Source organism: Microcebus murinus, chromosome 32 (assembly GCF_040939455.1).
Source record: "Microcebus murinus isolate Inina chromosome 32, M.murinus_Inina_mat1.0, whole genome shotgun sequence".
Classification (NCBI taxonomy): domain Eukaryota; kingdom Metazoa; phylum Chordata; class Mammalia; order Primates; family Cheirogaleidae; genus Microcebus; species Microcebus murinus.
The window spans coordinates 4204137-4224607 of record NC_134135.1 but is presented as its reverse complement, the minus strand read 5'-3'; the positions used below and the strand labels follow the sequence as shown (position 1 = coordinate 4224607).

Below are 20471 nucleotides of genomic sequence, written 5' to 3'. Positions count from 1 at the left end.
CCTTTTTGTCTTTGTTGAGATAGAACCTCGCTCTGTCACCCCTGGTAGAGTTCAGTGGCATCATCATAGCTTACCGCGACATGCTTTAAAAAGGAACATTAGAAGTGCTTTTGTTCTCTTTTTCTAATGGATTTTACATTTTTGTCTTCATTAATTGCTTTTTTTCTTTCTTTTTTTTTTTTTTTGGAGACAGAGTCTCCCTGTGCTATCCCAGCTAGCAGGCTAGCATGCAGTGGTGTCATCATAGCTCACAGCAACCTCAAACTCCTGGGTCAAGCAATTCTTCTGCCTCAACTTCCAGAGTAGCTGGGACTATATGCAAGTGCCACCACACCCAGCTAATTTTTGTATTTTTTTGTAGAGATGGGATCTCACTCTTGGTCAGGCTGAGCTCCGCCCATGATCCATGCAGGGGTAATGCATCAGGCTTGTCAGGGCCAGGTCTGTGCCCTGGAGGGAGCTCAGTCCAGTCCAGTTCCCCACTGCTGCAGTCAGGCGGGCGTCACTTCACCAGGAGGGAACGTTTGGAAGAAAGAGGTCAAAAGTTAACTTGTTCATTTTCCTGTAGGAATTTATTTTTCATACATCTTTCGTGGTACAGTGCACAGCAGAGGACCATGTTTCTACAGGTTGAAGTCTTCTCTGTGTGTTAGGTTGTGGCACAGGAAGGGGCTGCATTGAATCTGAGCGTTACACGGCATATTTTTGACATTCAGGATTGTCTTCTACAGATTCACCATATGTGAGGAAGAAGCTGAGAAGACTAGGAAGAGGAAAGCAAAGGAGTCCAGAATGGCTCTGTCTCAGGTAAAGTGATGTGCTGTCTGTATTGTTCTGTCTTCTTCCTTTCTGACATGCCGGGCTCTGGAGTTGCTGATCTTGTCTGACTCAGAAGCGTCCTGCCTGGCATGTTTGCTAACACTCACCTATGCCTTCCCTTGGTCCCTGTCATCTCCACTGAGATTCCATCTCACTGTGACCCAGTGACATGAGCTTGTGAAGAGGCTTCACTGGGCACAGTCCTAGGAAGGGCTTCTCACCCAGGCAGGGGTTGGAGATGGGGTGTGGCCCTGTGGCGTCAGTGCTGTCGGGCAGCAGGGTCTGTTTGGACCCACATCTGGATGCACTGTCAGCTCTCTGTAGACCAGGATGAGAGAAGGTTCCTCAGAGAATCTGTGGTGCAGTTGTCTCCTAGTACAGACCTTTCTATTGTGGGCTATGTTGTTATTTTGCAAGTTAGTACATATAAAGTATGGGAAGTCTTCAAAAATGTTATTGCTATTATCATTGCTATTGCTATTGTCATCATAGTTTTTAGATTCTGCCTTTTCTCTCTTTACAGCCACTGTAGCTTTTGTCATCTCTGAAGACACCACTTGTATTCTAGCTCATCCAGATACTGAATATCACTTGGTGTTGAACATATTGTCGAACACTTTTATGAAGATCCCTGCATTTACTTCTTATTTGTATATTGCTTATATTGTCCACAAAACTGAGAAACTCACACACTGACTTAGAGGATGCCATAATCTCTAAAGGAAAAGTACAATAAAACACAATTACAGACAAAACTTGCCCCAAAATTACCTTAATGTGAATTTGTCAGAACTCTCCAGTTTAATCACTACTTAATTTCTCTCCTCTCATCATTTTGTGTGAAGGTGATACCTTGGTGAAATGTGTTTTTCATTTTAGGAACACTTGACATTCAGGGATGTGGCCATAGAATTCGCTCAGGAGGAGTGGGAATGTCTGGACCCTGCTCAGAGGGCTTTATACAGGGACGTGATGTTGGAGAACTACAGGAACTTGGCCTCTTTGGGTGAGAAAAATATCTCCCAGAAGTCAGGAATCTGAGTTTGTGTGTCTTTGCATTTAATCTCGTTTGCCTCTTGGGAGCCCCTGCATTGCTTGGCTGAGATTGAAGCCTTGTTGACTGAGAAATGGAAAGTTCCATAATGCAGCATCTGGACTTTAAGCATCCCCCTTCTTCAGATATTCACCCTTCATGATATAGCAATAGTGAGGTGATTCCAGAGCTGAAATGTATATCAAAACTTACAGCAAACTTTTAAAACATCCAGTTCCCTATTTTCTACTCTTATACTTTCGATTCTTGGAACAAAACAAGATATATGCATTTTGCATTGTTTGCTAAGCTTTCAGAAGGAGGCACTCAGTGGATAACTTTGTGGAATAATTTCCTAGATGCATCTATAATGTCCTCTGTTCTCACATAAACATAGGTCTGGGGTTCTAGAAAATCCAGAATACATCATGTTTCTTTCATTTTTTAAGCAGGATGCTCTCTTCATGGCCTGAATCTTATCTCCATGTTGGAAACAGGGGAAAAGCCCTGGTCTGGGGAGAGCCAAGTGAAAAGAGCAAGGAAACAAAAACAGTGGGAACGTATGAAAGGTGTGATCACAGGTAAGAGCTCTGATGGACATAGTGGAAATTGCACCATTAAATAGTGTTTGGGAATCTCTCAGCAAGTTGGAGGGATATGGGGAAAAACACAAGTTTATATCCTGTATAGCCAAATACGCCAGAAGTGAAAAAAATAAAAATAAAATAAAATAAAATAAAAAAATATATCCTGTGAACTCTCAAAGGAAATTTTAAACTTTCCCCACTTACCACTTTATTCTTCAGACATGTAAAAATGTATCCTTTCACCCTCCAGTGGTGCTGCAGCTCAAACAGAAAGTCCCTATCATGATGCACAGCACTCTGTCGTGTGGCTTCTACAACCTCTCTGATTCCTTCACTCCATGGGGCCCAGGGAGGGTCATTTCACAAAGGGCCCTTCACCCTTGGGCCTCTTCTGTACTTGATACCACCATTTGATGCTCGATTCACTTTCCATGCAGATCAGAGCAGAGGCCTCCATAGTTTGATACCTGGAGCTGTCCACGTTCCATCCCGTTTCATGCACCTGTAAGACCCAGTCAGGAGATGGGACCCATTGGCTGTTCCCCCTTTGCATCTGGGCCCCCAGAAACTGCATGGAGCTGTCTCAAGCCCTCTCTGCATGTTGAGTTCCTCAGCCATTTCTTTCCTCTTTTTTTTGCCACAGTTCATGGGTGTGTGGAACACAGGAATGGGTTTGATATTCTGACATTGTTACTCAGCAGAACTGTGAAACCAGTTGACAGGTCTCCTCTCTTTGATCCCGTCCTACATGGAGAGTGTATCTCACTCTTTCAGGCTCTTAGCTTAGGGTCTGTGGGCAGCACAGAGTCTCCTCTTACGATCCCTCCAAATCTGATCTTCATATATTATAATTTTCTCTCTCTTCCACTGTTCTTTCTGTTTGGATGTAAAAAAAATTGATTTGGGGCCGGTCGCAGTGGCTCACGCCTGTAATCCTAGCACTCTGGGAGGCCAAAGCAGGTGGATTGCTTGAGGTCAGGAGTTCAAAACCAGCCTGAGCAAGAGTGAGACCCCATCTCTACTATAAATAGAAATAAATTAATTGGCCAACTAATATACATATAGAAAAAATTAGCTGGGCATGGAGGCACATGCCTGTAGTCCCAGTTACTTGGGAGGCTGAGGCAGCAGGATTGCTTGAGCCCAGGAGTTTGAGGTTGCTATGAGCTAGGCTGATGCCACAGCACTCACTCTAGCCTGGACAACAAAGCGAGACTCTGTCTCAAAAAAAAAAAATTGATTTTGTATTCTCTTAAGTTTGTGTTATTTTGCTTCTGATAATTGCATTTGATATACACAGGTTTAGGTCATGTCTTTTTTTCTGCTGTGATAATCCACCTCTACGTTATGTTCTTGTGGACTCTTATATGGGATGAGTTTACATGAAAACAAAATCCATGAAGGAGAACACTTTGACTAAAATGTTTGAATATTAACCTGCTACATACAGAGATGCCCCTTGAAATCCTGAACAGAATTGTCAGCATGTCCCGGGACGCTGAGGTAGAAAGTATTAGGAGAGCCTCACTGATAAGTGTTTCCACTTGTCATTCTGGTTTTTCAGAAGCGTCACAAAAGTGTCTCTGGGAAGGACACCATGACAGTGTTGATCACAGGCACCAATGATCATCTCCTCTGAGCCAGCAATCAGTGTTGTAGAAGTTCCTCTTAAGGAAAACATTTTTCAAGCACACATCCTCACGTGTATAAGGCTCTTTTATTTCCTTTTATATTGTTTTAGTGACAAGGGTCTTGCAGTATCACCCTGGCCAGAGTGCAGTGGAACAGTTGTAGCGGACTATAACCTCAAACTTCTGGGCCGAAGCAATCCTCTTGGCTCAGCTTACCAAGTAGTTAGAACTATAAGTGCATACCACCACACTTGGCTAATTTTTAAATTTTTTGTTTGCATCCACTGAAGTACAGAGAAATAAATAAATGAATGGTTTATTTATTCTTTCTTTTGGGTGGTGGGAAGGGTCTTGCTCTGTTGTCTGGGCTAGAGTGAGTGGTGTCATCAGAGCTCACTGCACCCTCCCACTCCCAGCCTCAAGCAATCCTCCTGCCTCAGCCTCAGCCTCCCAAGTAGCTAGGACTACAGGGGCACATCACCACGCCTGGCTAATTTTTGTATTTTTTGTAGAGACCGGGTCTTGCTATGTTCTCAGGCTGTTCTTGAACTCCTGTGCTCAAGTGATTCTTCTACCTCAGCCTCCCAAAGCACTGGGATTATAGGCTTGGACCACTATACCCAGCCCATTTTGTACATTTTGTCATATAACTTTTCTAATATTTTCCATTGTATAAGCTTAGTAAAATTAATATATGCCATATTTTTCTTGTTTGAATTTAAATTCAGTTGATTTTGGTGAGTATTTAAACTCCTTTTCTTCCTATTTCTCTCTTTTCTTAGTCCCTGGAAACTACCATTCCCTTTCTCTTTGTATGAATTTAAGCTTCCTACATACTTCATAAATACAATCATACAGTATTTGTTTGTTTATGACTGGCTTATTTTACTTACCATAATGCTTTTAAGATTCATCAGCATTGTGATATATATCAGGATTTCTGTGTCTTTAAAGGCTAAATAATATTCCATTTATCTATTCCTCTGCCGATGGACATCTGGGTTGGTTCTGACTCTTTACTATGGTGAATTGTACTGCTATTAGTATGGGTTAACATATACCTCTTGAAGATCCTATTCTCAATTCTTTTGGACATGTACCCTGAAGTTGAAATTTCAGGTCACATGGTCATTCTATTTGGAGTTATATGAGGAAATGTGACACTTTTTTCTATAGACTCTGCTCCATTTTCCATTCCCAGTAACAATGCACAAGGCTTTTCCATCCCCACATTTTCACCAGCACTGTGTGTTTTCTTTTTTTTTTGGAGACAGAGTCCACTCTGTTGCCAGGGCTAGAGTGCCATGGCATCAGCCTAGCTCACAGCAACCTCAAACTCCTGGGCTCAAGCGATCCTTCTTCCTCAGCCTCCCGAGTAGCTGGGACTACAGGCATGTGCCACCATGCCTGGCTAATATTTTCTATATATTTTTAGTTGGCCAATTAATTTCTTTCTATTTTTAGTAGAGACAGGGTCTTGCTCTTGGTCAGGCTGGATTTGAACTCCTGACCTTGAGTGATCCGCCCACCTCGGCCTCCCAGAGTGCTAAGATTACAGGTGTGAGCCACCACGCCCGGCCCCTATTTTTTTTTTTTTTGACAATGAGCCTTTTAATGACTTTGAGGTAACATCTCATTGTGGTTTTTCTTTGTATTTCTCTAATATTATATTTTGCATCTTTGCTTACTGGTCATTTGTCTATCACTTTTTGGAGAAATGTTTGTTCAGTTGTTTTCTTTTTTTTTTTTTTTTTTTTTTTTTTTTTTTTTGAGACAGAGTCTCACTTTCTTGCCTGGGCTAGAGTGCCGTGGTGTCAGCCTAGCTCACAGCAACTTCAAACTCCTGGGCTCCAGCAATCCTTTTGCCTCAGCCCCCTGAGTAGCTGGGACTATAGGCATGTGCCACCATGCCCAGCTAATTTTTTTCTATATATTTTTAGTTGACCAATTAATTTCTTTCTATTTTTAGAAGAGTTGGAGTCTCTCTCTTGCTCAGGCTGGTCTCGAACTCTTGAACTCAAACGATCTGCCCACCTTGGCCTCCCAGAGTGCTAGGATTATAGGCATGAGCCATGGCGCCCAGCCTGTTCACTTTTCCTCAATTTTTAATTGTGTTTTTTTGTTGGTGGTGACTTGTATCAACCACTTATCAGATATATGCTTTCACACTTTTTTGTGTGTGAACGTTTAGTGTTTTCCCCATTTTAAGGTTGTGTTTTCTGTGAACATAGATTATTTGACTTCATTCTTTCCACTGCTTGCCAATTTCTTTTTTCTTGTCTAATTTTTCTGGCTAGGATTCCAGTACTGTGTTGAATAGAAATATGGAAAGTGGACGTCCTGGTTTTTTTCTTGACCTTAGAACAGACGTCCTCAAACTACGGCCTGAGGGCTACATGCCGCCCACGGAGGACATTTATCCAGCCTACTCAGTGTTTTTACTGCCACTGCCTGTCCTGCTTAGTGGCCGACTCATCTCAGGCCCACAGTGCGCACTCTCCAAAGGTCTGAGGGACAGTGAACTGGCCCCCTATTTAAAAAGTTTGAGGACCCCTGCCTTAGAGGAAAAGAGGCTTTCAGCATTGTGTATGATGTTATCCTTGGGCTTTTCCTAGATGGTCTTTATTGTTGTTGAGTTAGATTTCTTGTATTCTTTGTGTGTTGACTGTTTTTATCAGGGAAGAGTGTTCAGTGTTGAAAAATGTTTTTGTTGCATCAAATGAGATGATTATATTTTTTTTCCTTATTTTTGTTAGCGTGGAATATTACATGGGTCAATGTTCATATGTTATACCAGCTTTGCGTTCCAGGAGTAAAAATCCAGCCTGGTCCTAGTGTATGATCTTTGTTAATGTGCTATTGAATTCAATTTGCTGATTGTTTCTTGGGTTTTTTGTTGTTGTTAGGGGTTTTTTTTGTTTGTTTGTTTAAAATTTTTGTTTCCAATTAATCTTTTTTCTTCAATCCTTTTTTATTTAGCCTAATATTAGTTCTGAAATCAGAGATATTTTTCTACACTTTTCTTTTCTTGTAGTATCCTTGTCTTGATTGTTGTCAAGCTAATGGTAGCCTAATAGCATGAGTTTGTAAGTATTCCCTCCATTTCAGTTGTTTGGAAGAGTTGAGTATGATTGGTTTTAATTCTTTCCTTCCCTTCCTTCCCCCATCCTCCCTCCCTCCCTCCCACCACTGAAGCCATATGGTACAGGACTTTTCTTTTGAGGAGGTTTTTAATTTGGTGGTGGTGGTGGGGGGTGAAGGACAGAGTCTCACTGTCACCAGGGCTAGAGTGCAGTGGCAACACCATAGCTTACTGCAAACTCCTGGGCTTAAGTTATCCTCCTGCCTCAGCCTCCCGAGTAGCTGAGACTACAAGTGCGTACCACCATGCCTGGCTAATTTTTTCTATTTTTTTTGTGGGGGGGGAGGGTCTTGCTCTTGCTCAGGCTCGTCTTGAAACCCTGATCTCAAGTGATCCTTCCACCTCAGCCTCCCAGAGTGCTAGAATTATAGGCATGAGCCACCATGCCCGAGCCAGGTTTTTGATTATTGATTCTATCCATTTCTTCTTTATTTCTTTTATTCATATAGAATAAATTATAATGTTTCCTTTCTGTTGGTATTTCCTCTCTCATTTTTGATTTTAGTGTTTTGGGTCTTCTCTGTGGTTTTTTGTTGTTGTTGTTGTTAATCTAGCTAAGCTTTTGTCAATTTTATTGAGTTTTTCAAATTATCCTGTTAGTTTCATGACTTGCTATAGTGCTTTTTATTTTCTATTTTGTTTCTCTTTCCCCTAATTTTTATTATTTCCTTTTTTTGGCTATATTTTTGTTAGGTTGTTCTTTTCTACATTGTTAAAGTATATAATTAGGTTGTTGATTTTAAGACCTTTGGTCTATTTTTATATAATCATTTATAGTTATGAATTTCCTTATTCACAGTATTTTCATTGCATTTCATGAGTTTTGGTATATTGTGTGTTTTTTTTCCCTTTGTCTCAAGATATTTTCTAATTTCCTTTCAGCTTTCTTCTTTGACTTGTTATTTAAGTGTATATTTCATTTCCATATAGGTGTGGAATTTTGTTTGCCTTCTGCTATTGACCTCTAATTTTATTCCACTATGATGTGAAAAGCTAGTTTATGATTTCAATATTGTTAAATTTTTTAAAACTTGTATTGTGTCCTAACATGACGTCTGTCTGTCATTGTTTCCTCTTTACTTCAGAACAATTTGTATTCTGCTGTTTGGGTGGTTTGTTGTATGTAAGTGTTAGGTCCATTTGGTCTATAGTGGTGTTTATGTCATTTATTTTCTCATTGATCTTCTGATTGTTTTCTCTCTGTTGAAAATAGGATACTGAAGTCTCCCATTATTATTGAGCTATTTATTTCTCCCTTGAATTTTGTCAGTGTTTCCATTATATTTAGGAACTTTGATGATTGCTGCATATATATTTATAGTTGTATTTTCTTGGCAAATTCATGCTTCTATCGTTTTATAATGTTCTTTGTCTTTTGTAACTTTAGCTTTAACTCTGTTCTGTCTAATACTGGTATAGCCATCTCAGCTTTCTTTTGATTACCTTTTACACAGAATATCTTTTTTGATCCTTTCCATTTCAGCCTGTGTGTTTCCATACAGTGTAAATGAGTTTCTTGTGGACAGTATTGGTTAGATTCTGTTTTCTTCTCCATTCATCCAATATGTGTCTTTTGATTATAACATTAAGCCATTTATATTAAAAGTAATTACTGATAGAGAAAGCCTCACTGATGCCTTTTTCTTGCATATTATATGTGTATCTTATAAATTTTTTTGAGCTTCATTTCTCTTTTAGTGCCTTCATTTGTGTTTTCCAGATTTTTGTTTTCAGTGACAGACTTTGATGTTCATAGTGTTTCCTTTTGTGTATATCATAGAGATATAACCATTCTGGTTATCACTGCAGGTACATAAAACATCTTAAAACCATGACTCTATTTTAAACTGATAAAATCTTAACTTCAGTCACATACAACTACTACTTCTTTTCGGCTCTGATCCTCCATTATGTTATTAATGGCAGAAATTACATCTATATATGTTATATTTACATTAATATGTTTAATGTTTTTTTGTTTGTGCTTATGCTCTTCAAGGAAATAATTAAAAGTCAAGTTAAGGCTGAGTGCGGTGGCTCACGCCTATAGTCCTAGCACACTGGGAGGCCGAGGCGGGCGGATTGCTGGAGGTCAGGAGTGCGAAACCAGCTTGAGCAAGAGCGAGACCCCGTCTCTACTATAAATAGAAAGAAATTAATTGGCCAACTAATATATATATAGAAAAAATTAGCCGGGCATGGTGGCGCATTCCTGTAGTCCCAGCTACTCGGGAGGCCTGAGGCAGCAGGATTGCTTGAGCCCAGGAGTTTGAGGTTGTTGTAAGCTAGGCTGACACCATGGCACTCACTCTAACCTGGGCAACAAAGTGAGACTCTGTCTAAAAAAAATAAAATAAAGTCAAGTTACTAATGAAAAGTACAATAATACAAGTTTCTAGATTTGTCCATTGGAGAACTTTGTATTTTCATATAGATTGGACTTACTCTCAGCATGTTTTTGTTTACCATCAGTGACTACCTTTAGGATTTCTCATAGGGCAGTTCTAGAGTACTGATCAACTTCTTCAGCTCTTTATCTGACAATGCTTACATTTCTTTTTTTTTAATTTAATTATTTTCCCTTTTTTTAATTTATTTTTTGATATTTATTTATGTGTTTATTTATTTATTTTGAGAGACAGTCTGTGTGGCCTGGGCTAGAGTGCAATAGCATCATCATAGCTCACTGCATCTTCAAACTCCTGGGCTCCAGCGATCCTCCTGCCTCAGCCTCCCGAGTAGCTGGGACTACAGGCACGCACTACTATGCTTGGCTAATTTTTTTGTTTTTCGTACATACAGACAGCATCTCACCCTTGCTCAGGCTGCTCTTGAACTCCTGGCCTCAAGAGATCCTTCTGCCTTGGTCTCCCAAAGTGCTAGGATTAGAGGTGTGAGCCATTGTGCCCAGCCAGTGTTTGTTTTTTGGGTTGTTTTTGTTTTTGTCAATTTTGTACTTAACATTGTACAATATTATGTATTGAAATATATATGTTGTGTGGGATGGCAAAATTGAGCTGATAGACATGTCACATAGTTATGAGTTATTTGTGGTGGGAACACTTAAAATCTGTTCTCTTAGTGATTTTCAAATACACCATACATTGTTATTAACTATAGTATTAATAATTATGTGGTACAGTTGGTCTCTCCATTTCCCTTTAATTTTGAAGGAGAATCTTGTCAAAATAGTATTCTTGGTTGACAGTGTTTTTTCCTTTCAGCACTTTGAATGCATTATCCTGTCATCTGGACTGCTAAGTTTTTGCTGAGAGATGCAGATTATCTTAAAGTTTTCTTATTATGACAAGTCCTTTTCCTCTTGCTGCTCTCAAGATTCTCCCTTTTTCTTCAATTGTGATCATTTGTTTATAATATGTCTCTGTGATATCTTTGAATTCATTCTAGCTGGGGTTGATTGAACTTCTTGACTTTGTAAATCCATTTTTTTCCTTTAAGTATGGAACATTTTGGCTATTCTTCATATGAGCATTCTGAGCCTTTCTTTTGTAATGTATATGTTATTCTGCTTCTCAGTAAACCAAAAGTCTGTTAGGCTCTGTTTGGTTTTCATTATTATTTATTTTGTTCCTCAGTAATTTTCAATAAGTTATCTTGAAGTTTGCTTATCCTTTCTTCTTAGTTGCCCTCCTTTTGAATTATTCTCATAAAATTTTCACTTTATTTTATTTCAGCTCCAGAAGAATTTTGATCTGGTTCTCTTTAATAGTTCAGGTTATTTTCAGTAATTCAGAGAACTTTGCTTTTTTAGGGTCAGTTTCTGGAGAGTTCTATTTATTATTCATTTCATTTGACAGTGTTGCCCTGTCTTGTTGTAGGACTTATAATCTTTCATTCTGTTCTGGGCATTTGACAGAACAGCCACCTCTCCCAGTGTTTATGAACTAGTGTCATGCAGGGGAGACCTTCAGTAATCACCCAGCGTTTTAAGTTTCTAAGACCTCTGTCTTAGTCCTCTTCTAGGCTTATGTCTAATCTGACCATTTGTATATGTGGCTGCTTATACATTTTTTATTTTCCTCAAGACACTTATTCCTGTTCCTTCTTGAAAGCCCTCAATTTCTGTTGTATTTCTCTACCTATAATCTCTCCCTACCCACCCCTACTCTCCAAGCACTGCAGAACATGTGCTTCTCTAACCCACCCCCCAGAGTCTCTGTGTATTTTCAGTAATCTCCAAGCTGCTATACAAACTATACCACTGTTTCTAACAGTAATCCCAGTCAGACAAAACAGAATCTAGTCCCTTGTGCAGATGTCAAATAAGCCAGAACAATAGATGCAAGTTTGACTCTTCTTTTATCCCAAGAAAAAAATGCTGAGGGAGCCACATTGCACTGTGTGGGAAGGAGGTAAGCCAAAGATGAGCAAATTCCCACAAACTTTCCTATCTTTTTGGTTTAATTTTTGTATTGGTTGATGTTCATTTGGGTGCTGCAGCTTCCTTACTGGTTCCTGACTTCTCACAGATATTTTGAAGTGAGTATTTTTGTGAAGTTGGTGTCGTCATGAGGATATGAGGGCCTGGTGTTTCCTAATCTGTCATCTTGCTGGTGTCACTTTTCATGTCTCATTTATTCCAGACACTGTGTTTAGAGGTCCAGTGACGTGATTATAAATGTAATAGGACAAGCAAAAAAAATGCTACTATTTTTGTATAAGAAGCAAGGAAACACAATCTCACAATTTTAAGATGCCATAATTGTTCATTTTTCTACATTTAAAATTATACCATCTGACTAATATTTCAATTAGTGGATTGTTTGTTTCCACTACAGCAACCACAGATAGACCTTGGCAAAAATTTTTGTCTAGTTTTGTTTTCTCAATCATATCTCTGCCTACTCAACCAGGAGATCAACAAGTGATCCTCTTACCTCAGACCCCTAAGTACCTGGGATTATAGGCATGGGCTACCACGCTTGACATAATTAATTTTTATTATTATATATAGATGATTTTTCAGAATATGTCATATAATACAACTGATATACACTAGTTGCTAATGTCACAAAATATCTGTTCTACATGGGGAATCTGTTAACATTGCTCTATTGATCTTATTTTTTTCCTTGTTAGTGTTTTATTATTATTATTTTTTGACAGTCTCACTCTCTTGCCTAGGCTAGAGTGCCATGGTGTCAGCCTAGCTCACAGCAACTTCAAACTCCTAGGCTCAAGCAATCCTGCTATCTCAGCCTCCCAAGTAACTGGGACTACAGGCATGGGCCACCATGCCTGGCTAATTTTTCTATATATTTGTAGTTGGCCAATTAATTTTTTTCTATTTTTAGTAGAGGCAGGGTCTTGCTCTTCCTCAGGCTGGTCTCAAACTCCTGACCTTGAGTGATCCACCCACCTCGGCCTCCCAGGGTGCTAGGATTACAGGTGTGAGCCCCCATGCCCGGCCCTTGTTAGTGTTTTATCATTCAGAATTACCATTTATTTAGATTATCCTTATATTTGTTTGTTGTAGCTTATTTACCAGTACAGTATATTGTACTGCCCTTTACTAATTACTTGTGTAGTAATTGGTAGTAGTGTAAATACACTATAACTATATATATTCTTTGTCTTCACTTAGGAGACAGCATTATATTTTCTGCAAATTGTTGTGTACATCATCATAACTGTGGAAAAGTACTTATTTTAGGCTTGCACATGTTTGCACAATATGAGTGATCATGGTATTAGAAACTGGACTTCCCTAGAATTAATTTAAATTATGTGTAATTACCTTTTCTTTATTAAAGAATTGTACTTTTGTGTTCCAAAGCTTTGAAGATCATGTTCAGGAAGTTTAAGTTTGACTTTCATGTATTATAAATTTCAATATTAAATCTTTATTTACCATCTGTAGTTAATAGGAAACCTATGGGTATTTATATCTTGTAGATATTTCTCCTAAATGCATGATCAAGGAATTACCGCCAACAGGGAAAAGTACTACAGAAGAAGTATTCCACACGCTGATGTTGGAAAGACATGAAAGCTATCCCATTGGAGAATTGTGCTTCAGGGAAACTCAGAAAAATATCCGTAACTTTGAGTTTCAGTGGAGAGATGAAGAACAAAATTACAACACAGTGCCTTTGACAAAAAAAGAGAATTTTAGTGGTAGTAGAGACCAGTGTGAGAGAAGGGATACTGGAAACAAGCCTATTAAAAATCAGCTTGGATTAAACTTTCAGTCACATCCACCTGAACCGAATGTATTTCAAGCTGAAGGGAAAATTTGTAATCAAATTGAGAAGTCTGTCAACAATGGTTCCTCAGTTTCAGCATCCCCAAGAATTTCTTGTAAGCTCAAAACCCATATTTCTAATAAATATGGGGATGATTTCAACTTTTCTTCACTACTCACACAAAAACAGAAACCCCACATTAAAGGAAAACCTTACAAATGTAATGAGTGTGGCAAACCCTTTAATTATGTTTCACACCTCAGTATACATCAGATAATCCATTCTGGAGAGAAACCATATAAATGTGATGTATGTGGCAAGGGCTTTAATCATAAATCAAACCTCGCACGACATCGTAGAATTCATACTGGGGAGAAACCTTACAAGTGTAATGAGTGTGGCAAAGCCTTTAGTGTGCGCCCACACCTCACTAGACATCAGAGAATGCATACTGGAGAGAAACCATACCAATGTAAGGAATGTGACAAAGTTTTCAGTCACAATTCATGCCTTGCGGTACATTGGAGAATTCACAGTGGAGAGAAACCTTACAGGTGTAGTGAGTGCGGGAAAGTTTTCAGTCAAAAGTCAAGTCTTGCAACTCATCAAAGAATTCATACTGGAGAGAAACCTTACAAGTGTAATGAATGTGGCAAGTTGTTCAATCAAACTACAGCCCTTAAAAGTCATCAGAGGATCCATACTGGGGAGAAACCTTACAAATGTAATGAATGTGGCAAAGTCTTCAGTCAAACTGCATCCCTTGCAAATCACTGGAGAATTCACACTGGAGAGAAACCGTATAAACGTCATGAATTTGGCAACACCTTTGGTAAAACTGCAACCACTGCAAATCGATGGAGAATTCATACTGGAGAAAAACCTTAAAAATGTAATAAATAAGGCAGGGTCTTCAGTCAGACTTCACACCTTGCAAAAACATCAGGTAACTCATACTGGACAGAAACCTTGCAATTGTAATGAGTGTGACAAAGTCGTCAGTCAAAATTCACTCCTCCCACAACATAATAAAAAGCCTTCATGAGCTCAAGCAGTAATTGACATTAGAGATTTCATATTAAAGAGGAATTATAACTACTGAATATCATGAAGGAGTTTTGCTGGTTTCACAACTCACTAGACACAAAAATAAATCTTTGATGCACCACACAATTGTAAAGTGCACAACGAGGTTAGTACCCACGTTTCAGAAATATAGAACATCAGAAGATTTATATGAGGAATAACTAAGTCTCTAGTTCTCCATGATTAATCTTTGAGGTTACACACTGCAGGACAATTACAAGTTAAAATATGTTAAAACCTATGGTATGATACATATCAAAGATCCTAGGACTTTTGGAAATGGCCAGTTTTGTTGTTTTTTTTTTTTCAGGTTATATAAAATTTTAATTATATGAGGTTTATTGAAAAGGATACCTTATTATTTATTACTTTTACCCTGACCTTTGATACTTATTTTTTTACTTTTTTCAGTAAATTTGGCTTGATACAAAAAAAAAAAATCTGTTGATATGCATCCTTACATGCCTTTAAAGGTGGTCTCTGGATAAGACCCAATAGGATGAAGGACCTATTTACTAGGTGAGAATCATTTACTTCCATGCTGCTGATAGGAGGACTCTGCTCTTTAAATATTTTCTGAATTAGCATTTGGCGGAAGCCAAGAATAATGTTAAACTATGATGTCACTCAAAATGGTCACTGTGTTCTTGGTGCATTTCTCCAGACATTAGGGCACTGTGGGTTAAAGGAAAGAAATGCTCTACCAACTGACCCTAAAAGAGACCAGGCCAAGACCTTAGGATGTAGGGATTTTGAGGAGAAGAGAGGTAAAGGTTACTTGGGACTGACTATGTGGTAGAAATAATGCAGGGGAAATAGTGGTCACTTTCTCCATTGAATGGCAGCAGCTGTTGTTCAGCAAAGATTGACAAAAATTAGTCCTATTTTTTGAAACTGAAGAAAACACTTGTCAGGAGAGTTTAATGGAAAGTACCAGTATAGCATATTCTTGAGTAGGATTCACTTTTAACTTTTGGCATTACATTTTGCTGTTGGTTTATTCAGAATGTATCACAGATGTCATCTTAATTAATAGAATTAATTGTATAAACTATTAGAACTATAGTTTCTTGTAAGAGCTTACAGAAAAACAACAAAGTATCACAATGCACTGTATGTGGATGACAAGGTTTAATATAACCTTACATAAAGATTTGATGAAACTTTATTATAATGATGCAATAGACAAGGAAATTTGGTTATTTCTGTACATACAACATTTTAACATTATAACCAAAATTATGACTGATAACATTATACTAGGACCTACCAGATTTCTTTTTATTTTTTATTTATTAATTTTTTGAGACAGGGTTTTCCCTGGCTAGAGTGTAGTGGCATGATTATAGCTCACTGCAGCCTCAAACTCTTGTGCTCTAGTGCTCCTGGCTTACCTTCCCAAGTAGCTAGGACTGTAGGCACATGCCACTATCCCCCAGCTAATGTCTTTATTTTTTGTAAAGATGAGGTCTCGCTATGTTGCCCAGGGTAGTCTAGATCTTCTGGTCTCAAACAGTCCTGCCCCCTTTGTCACCCATAATACTGGGATTACACACAAGAGTCACCATGCCTAGCCATGTGAACTCCTAAAAGGTAAGGTAGACACATTAAAACTTGAAGAGTTTGAGCAGTCAGTGTTTCACAAATGGGCCAGCACCAGACCACAACACTTAGCAGTCTTCTCTGGGGGCTAGAGAGGAAACTTTGATAAGGTATTCAGGGAAGCAAAACAAAATTTGGTTAAAGCAGAAAGGCCCAAGTATGATGTTAGTTGGTAGTTTTTGATTGGTTTAGCTAAAGGTTCCTTTTACTGTTCACACTTGTCTTAGTTTTCTTACATAGCACTCAAGGCACAGGAGCTGTCTGAGCCTAATGGTGTCCCAATTTAAAAATATTTCAACACTAGGTGTTTTTTGTATTACATGTTATATTAGATGTTATATACTATATATTATGTCATTTTTAAACTTTTAAAATTATATTAATAATACACATAAAATGGACCATTTTTACTTTTAGTAAATTCGAAGTGTTGTCCAACCATCACCACTTTCCAGTTTCAGAACATTTTCATCACCCCTATGGAAACTGTGCTCATTTAACAGCCACTCCCCACTTCCCTCTCACTTCAGTCCCTCTTGTCAGCCAGTAACCTGCTTTGTTTCTGTAGATTTACCTATTCTGCCTGTTTCACATAAATAGTAGTATGCAATAGGCGACCTTTTTGCAAATATCATTTTTCATTCTAATTTATGCTCTTGTAATTTCAGCCTCACTTTCCATTGTCAACTGTAACTGATTATACTTTTTAAACAAGAGTCTACAAATGTTCCTATGTGACCTATTATGTTAGTTCACAGAAATTTTTGTTAGAGTCCTAATATTTCGTTTGTGTTTTCAGAAATATATCATTTGCAGGTAGACATTTGCCCTTTTGCTTACAGGTTTTTACTCACTTATTCCTCTTCTTTGTTAAATTATCTTGGCTGTTTCCTCCAAGATGATGTATTATATACAGGAGATTTGAGGCTCCTTATTGTTATGAATTTAGTGGGGGTTTTGCTAGTGTTTCTCAAATGAAGTATGAGGGCTATAACCTGCCCTTTTAATAAAGATGCATACATTCCTAGTTTGTTGCTTAAATGTAACATTAATCCCTGTTGAATTCTGCCATTTTTTATACTCATGAGTATGAGCACCCTGTTTTTCTCTTTATATCTAGGATGAACTACATCAATGGATTTCCTAATATTAAATCTTATCTGCACTCCTGGTATAAATTGTATTTGTTCATCCTGTATCCTTTTTAGTTAGCAACTGCTAATATTTTAAACTGATAATATTTTACATAAGACTTTCATAGATATATGCAAGCATGACTTACTTCCAAAGTATGTTATTTGCAAAAGATTTTAAAAGGTCTATCAGTGTCTATTCAAATAGTAAAAGTTACTTTAAACTTTTCTTATTTACTTAATGACCTTTCCATATTTCGAGTTGCATTGATTTTGATTTATCTAGAAGATGGTGGAGGGTGAGGGGTAAGATGGCAGGCGAGAAGCAGCCCATGCATGCTACTGTAAAGGAAAGAATCGGATGTTGCAGATGGATGCCCATATATAAATGAGCCTTCTTGGAAAGAACATTGTGAATCATCAGAGAAACAATGGAGGGCCTTCAGAGCCAAGGAGAACATGATGACAAAATCCACTTGGTAAGAATGGAAGGTATTTGGTGGAGGCATCCACATGTGGGGAAGAAGAGCAGGAGAGAAACTTGGGGCTTCACACTATCCCTGTGGGCACTGCATCTGAGCTATGAGTGGGTCCCCACCATCGCAAACTTCCAGACTGATCAGGGTGCTGCTTAGAGTTTGTGCAGTGACATAGCACTGAAGAATGGGCACAGCAGAGACCTGGTAGCTTCTGTTCCCATGTTGCCTCTGCATCACTCCAGCCGGGCTGGGGAGGGTGCAGGAGAGCAGACATTCCTGTGTGCTCTGTAATAGGGACAAGCAACCCTCCCCGCCACGGGGCATCTGAGAAGAACCAGCACAGATGCCACCAGAGAAGCCCTGAGGTGATTGCCTCCATAGGACCTGGACATGGGGAGAGCCTCAGCTTCTCAGCAGCCTGACCCCAAAGCTCCACCCCTGCATCTCCCAAGTTGCCACCTGGAGCCACAGCTTTGACCCCATATTCCTGCATGACTGCTCTAAGGCTGTCCCACTATTGGCCTAGCAGCCCTGCCCCCAACATTCCAGTGCCACTGCTGGGCCCCAAGAATCTGCCCCTGAGGCTCTAGTGCCGTCACCAGGCCCTGTGGCCCAGCTCTGAGGTTCCCTTGCTCCTGGGAGGCCCCCTACCATCCATATGAGGCTCCAGCACTATTGCTGGGCCCCATGGTCCCACCCTCAATGCTCCCACTGGGTGCTTGGCAGTAACTGTCCCCATGGTCCAGTGCTTCACCAGGGACATGCTAAACTCTAGTTGCCATCACAGCTGGCCAGTTGGAGTAAACACCTGTAGTGCTGACACTCATGATCACTTCCTAGATATCCCCACCCAGCTGCCACTGTCACCACCATGGAGGCACCTGGGCAAAGCAATCTCCCACAATCCCAGCCTCCATAGAGAAGGACTCACCCAGCCCCAAACCCAAGCCTCCAACAGCAAGATGGGGAACAGCCCACCACTCTGCACAAAGATCATCCAGTACTGGCTTGGACTGTGAAAATCCCAGGGGAATGAGACGACAAGAACCAGCCGCATTATAAGCTCTCAGTACATCTGCCCCTCCACTGCTGGGTCATTTTTCCAGGGTAGGTCACAAAAGCACTATCTAGGGATCTCTCCTTTTTCTTACTAAGTAGGAGAGTTCTTAGCAGAGAACAGGTGCACTACAAACTTATCTGTCCTGAGCTCAGTGAAGAGGTCTGATGTGAGAAGAAACCAGCACAAGAACTCTGGCAATATGAAAAAACACCCAAGTTCAAAACCCTCAAGGGATCACAATGCATCCACAACAATGGAAATTGTCAAAATGCCAGAAGTGGAATTTACAATATGAATGGCCTGTAATCCTAGCACTCTGGGAGACCAAGACGGGAGGATCACTCAAGGACAAGAGTTCAAGACCAGCCTGAGCAAGAGTGAGACCCCCCCATCTCTACTAAAAATAGAAATTAGCTGGACAACTAAAAATATATAGAAAAAATTAGCAACAAACTAGACCAAGCCAAAGGAAAAAATCTCAGAGCTTGAAGATAAGGCTCTCGAACTAACCCAGTCAGTAAAAGATGCAGAAAAAATAACAAAGAATGAACAATCACTCAGAGAAATACGGGACTATGTGAAGCAAACCGAATATGAATTATAGGTATCCCTGAGGGAGAAGAAGAAAAAGCTAAAAGTGTGGAAAACCCACTTGAGGGCATTATTGAGGAAAACTTCCCTAGTATTCCCAGAGATTTAAATATCCAAATACAAGATAGTCACTCAACACTGGGAAGATTCATAGCAAACAGGACATCTCCAAGACACATAGCCATCAAATTGGCCAAAGTCAAAGGAGAAAATTCTACAAGCAGCAAGATTAGAGAATTTTGTCTAAGCTCTCATCATAACGTGGAACACATCTATACAAGTTTTGCCCAGATTCCTGCCACAGAACTGACAATAGTGGCTCCCCAGTGACAGCAAAGTGACAGTGAGAGACTGACAGTAACAGAGATGCTTTACATTTTAGGGTATCAACTGTATCTTTTTGTAGAGTTTGACTCTAAAACATATACATGATGTGATATTTAAAACAAAAAAATACATACTTAATAACCATTGGTGGAATGAAAATACGGCCCTTCTCTGATAACACAGTTTTCCAACATCTGTGCAAAATTATAACCATTTTTACCTAAAACATATGTTTCACAAGAGTCTCTGCAGAAAATTCCACATTCTCCAAGGGATGGTGGCACTGAGAATGATTTAAACAATCTCCTGCTGTTAGATATTTACTACAAATGTATATAAAATCAGGAAGAAAAGATTTCCCCTTCCTGTTCTCTTTTTGAGTAGATATTTATGCACATTAATATGTGACTTCCATGAACACCTTGTCTAATCCTGACTACAGAATTCTGTACCCAGACGTGACCCCTAAAAATCCCTGCTGCCCAGGCCGGGCGCGGTGGCTCACGCCTGTAATCCTAGCTCTTGGGAGGCCGAGGCGGATTGCTCAAGGTCAGGAGTTCAAAACCAGCCTGAGCAAGAGCGAGACCCCGTCTCTACTATAAATAGAAAGAAATTAATTGGCCAACTGATATATATATAAAAAATTAGCCGGGCATGGTGGCGCATGCCTGTAGTCCCAGCTACTCGGGAGGCTGAGGCAGAAGGATCGCTCGAGCCCAGGAGTTTGAGGTTGCTGTGAGCTAGGCTGACGCCACGGCACTCACTCTAGCCTGGA

General features: G+C 39.5%; 1 protein-coding gene across 1 annotated transcript in view; it reads left to right on the top strand.

Moving 5' to 3' along the window:
- LOC142861042 (uncharacterized) overlaps positions 1 to 20471 on the top strand; it is a 26550-nt gene extending 6079 nt beyond the window's left edge. Inside the window, exons 3-6 of the mRNA XM_075998986.1 lie at positions 732 to 807; positions 1699 to 1825; positions 2305 to 2433; positions 13129 to 20471. Of these exons, the coding sequence (XP_075855101.1) occupies positions 732 to 807; positions 1699 to 1825; positions 2305 to 2433; positions 13129 to 14306 (1510 nt within the window). The 3' untranslated portion in view covers positions 14307 to 20471. The remainder of the gene's footprint in view (positions 1 to 731; positions 808 to 1698; positions 1826 to 2304; positions 2434 to 13128) is intronic.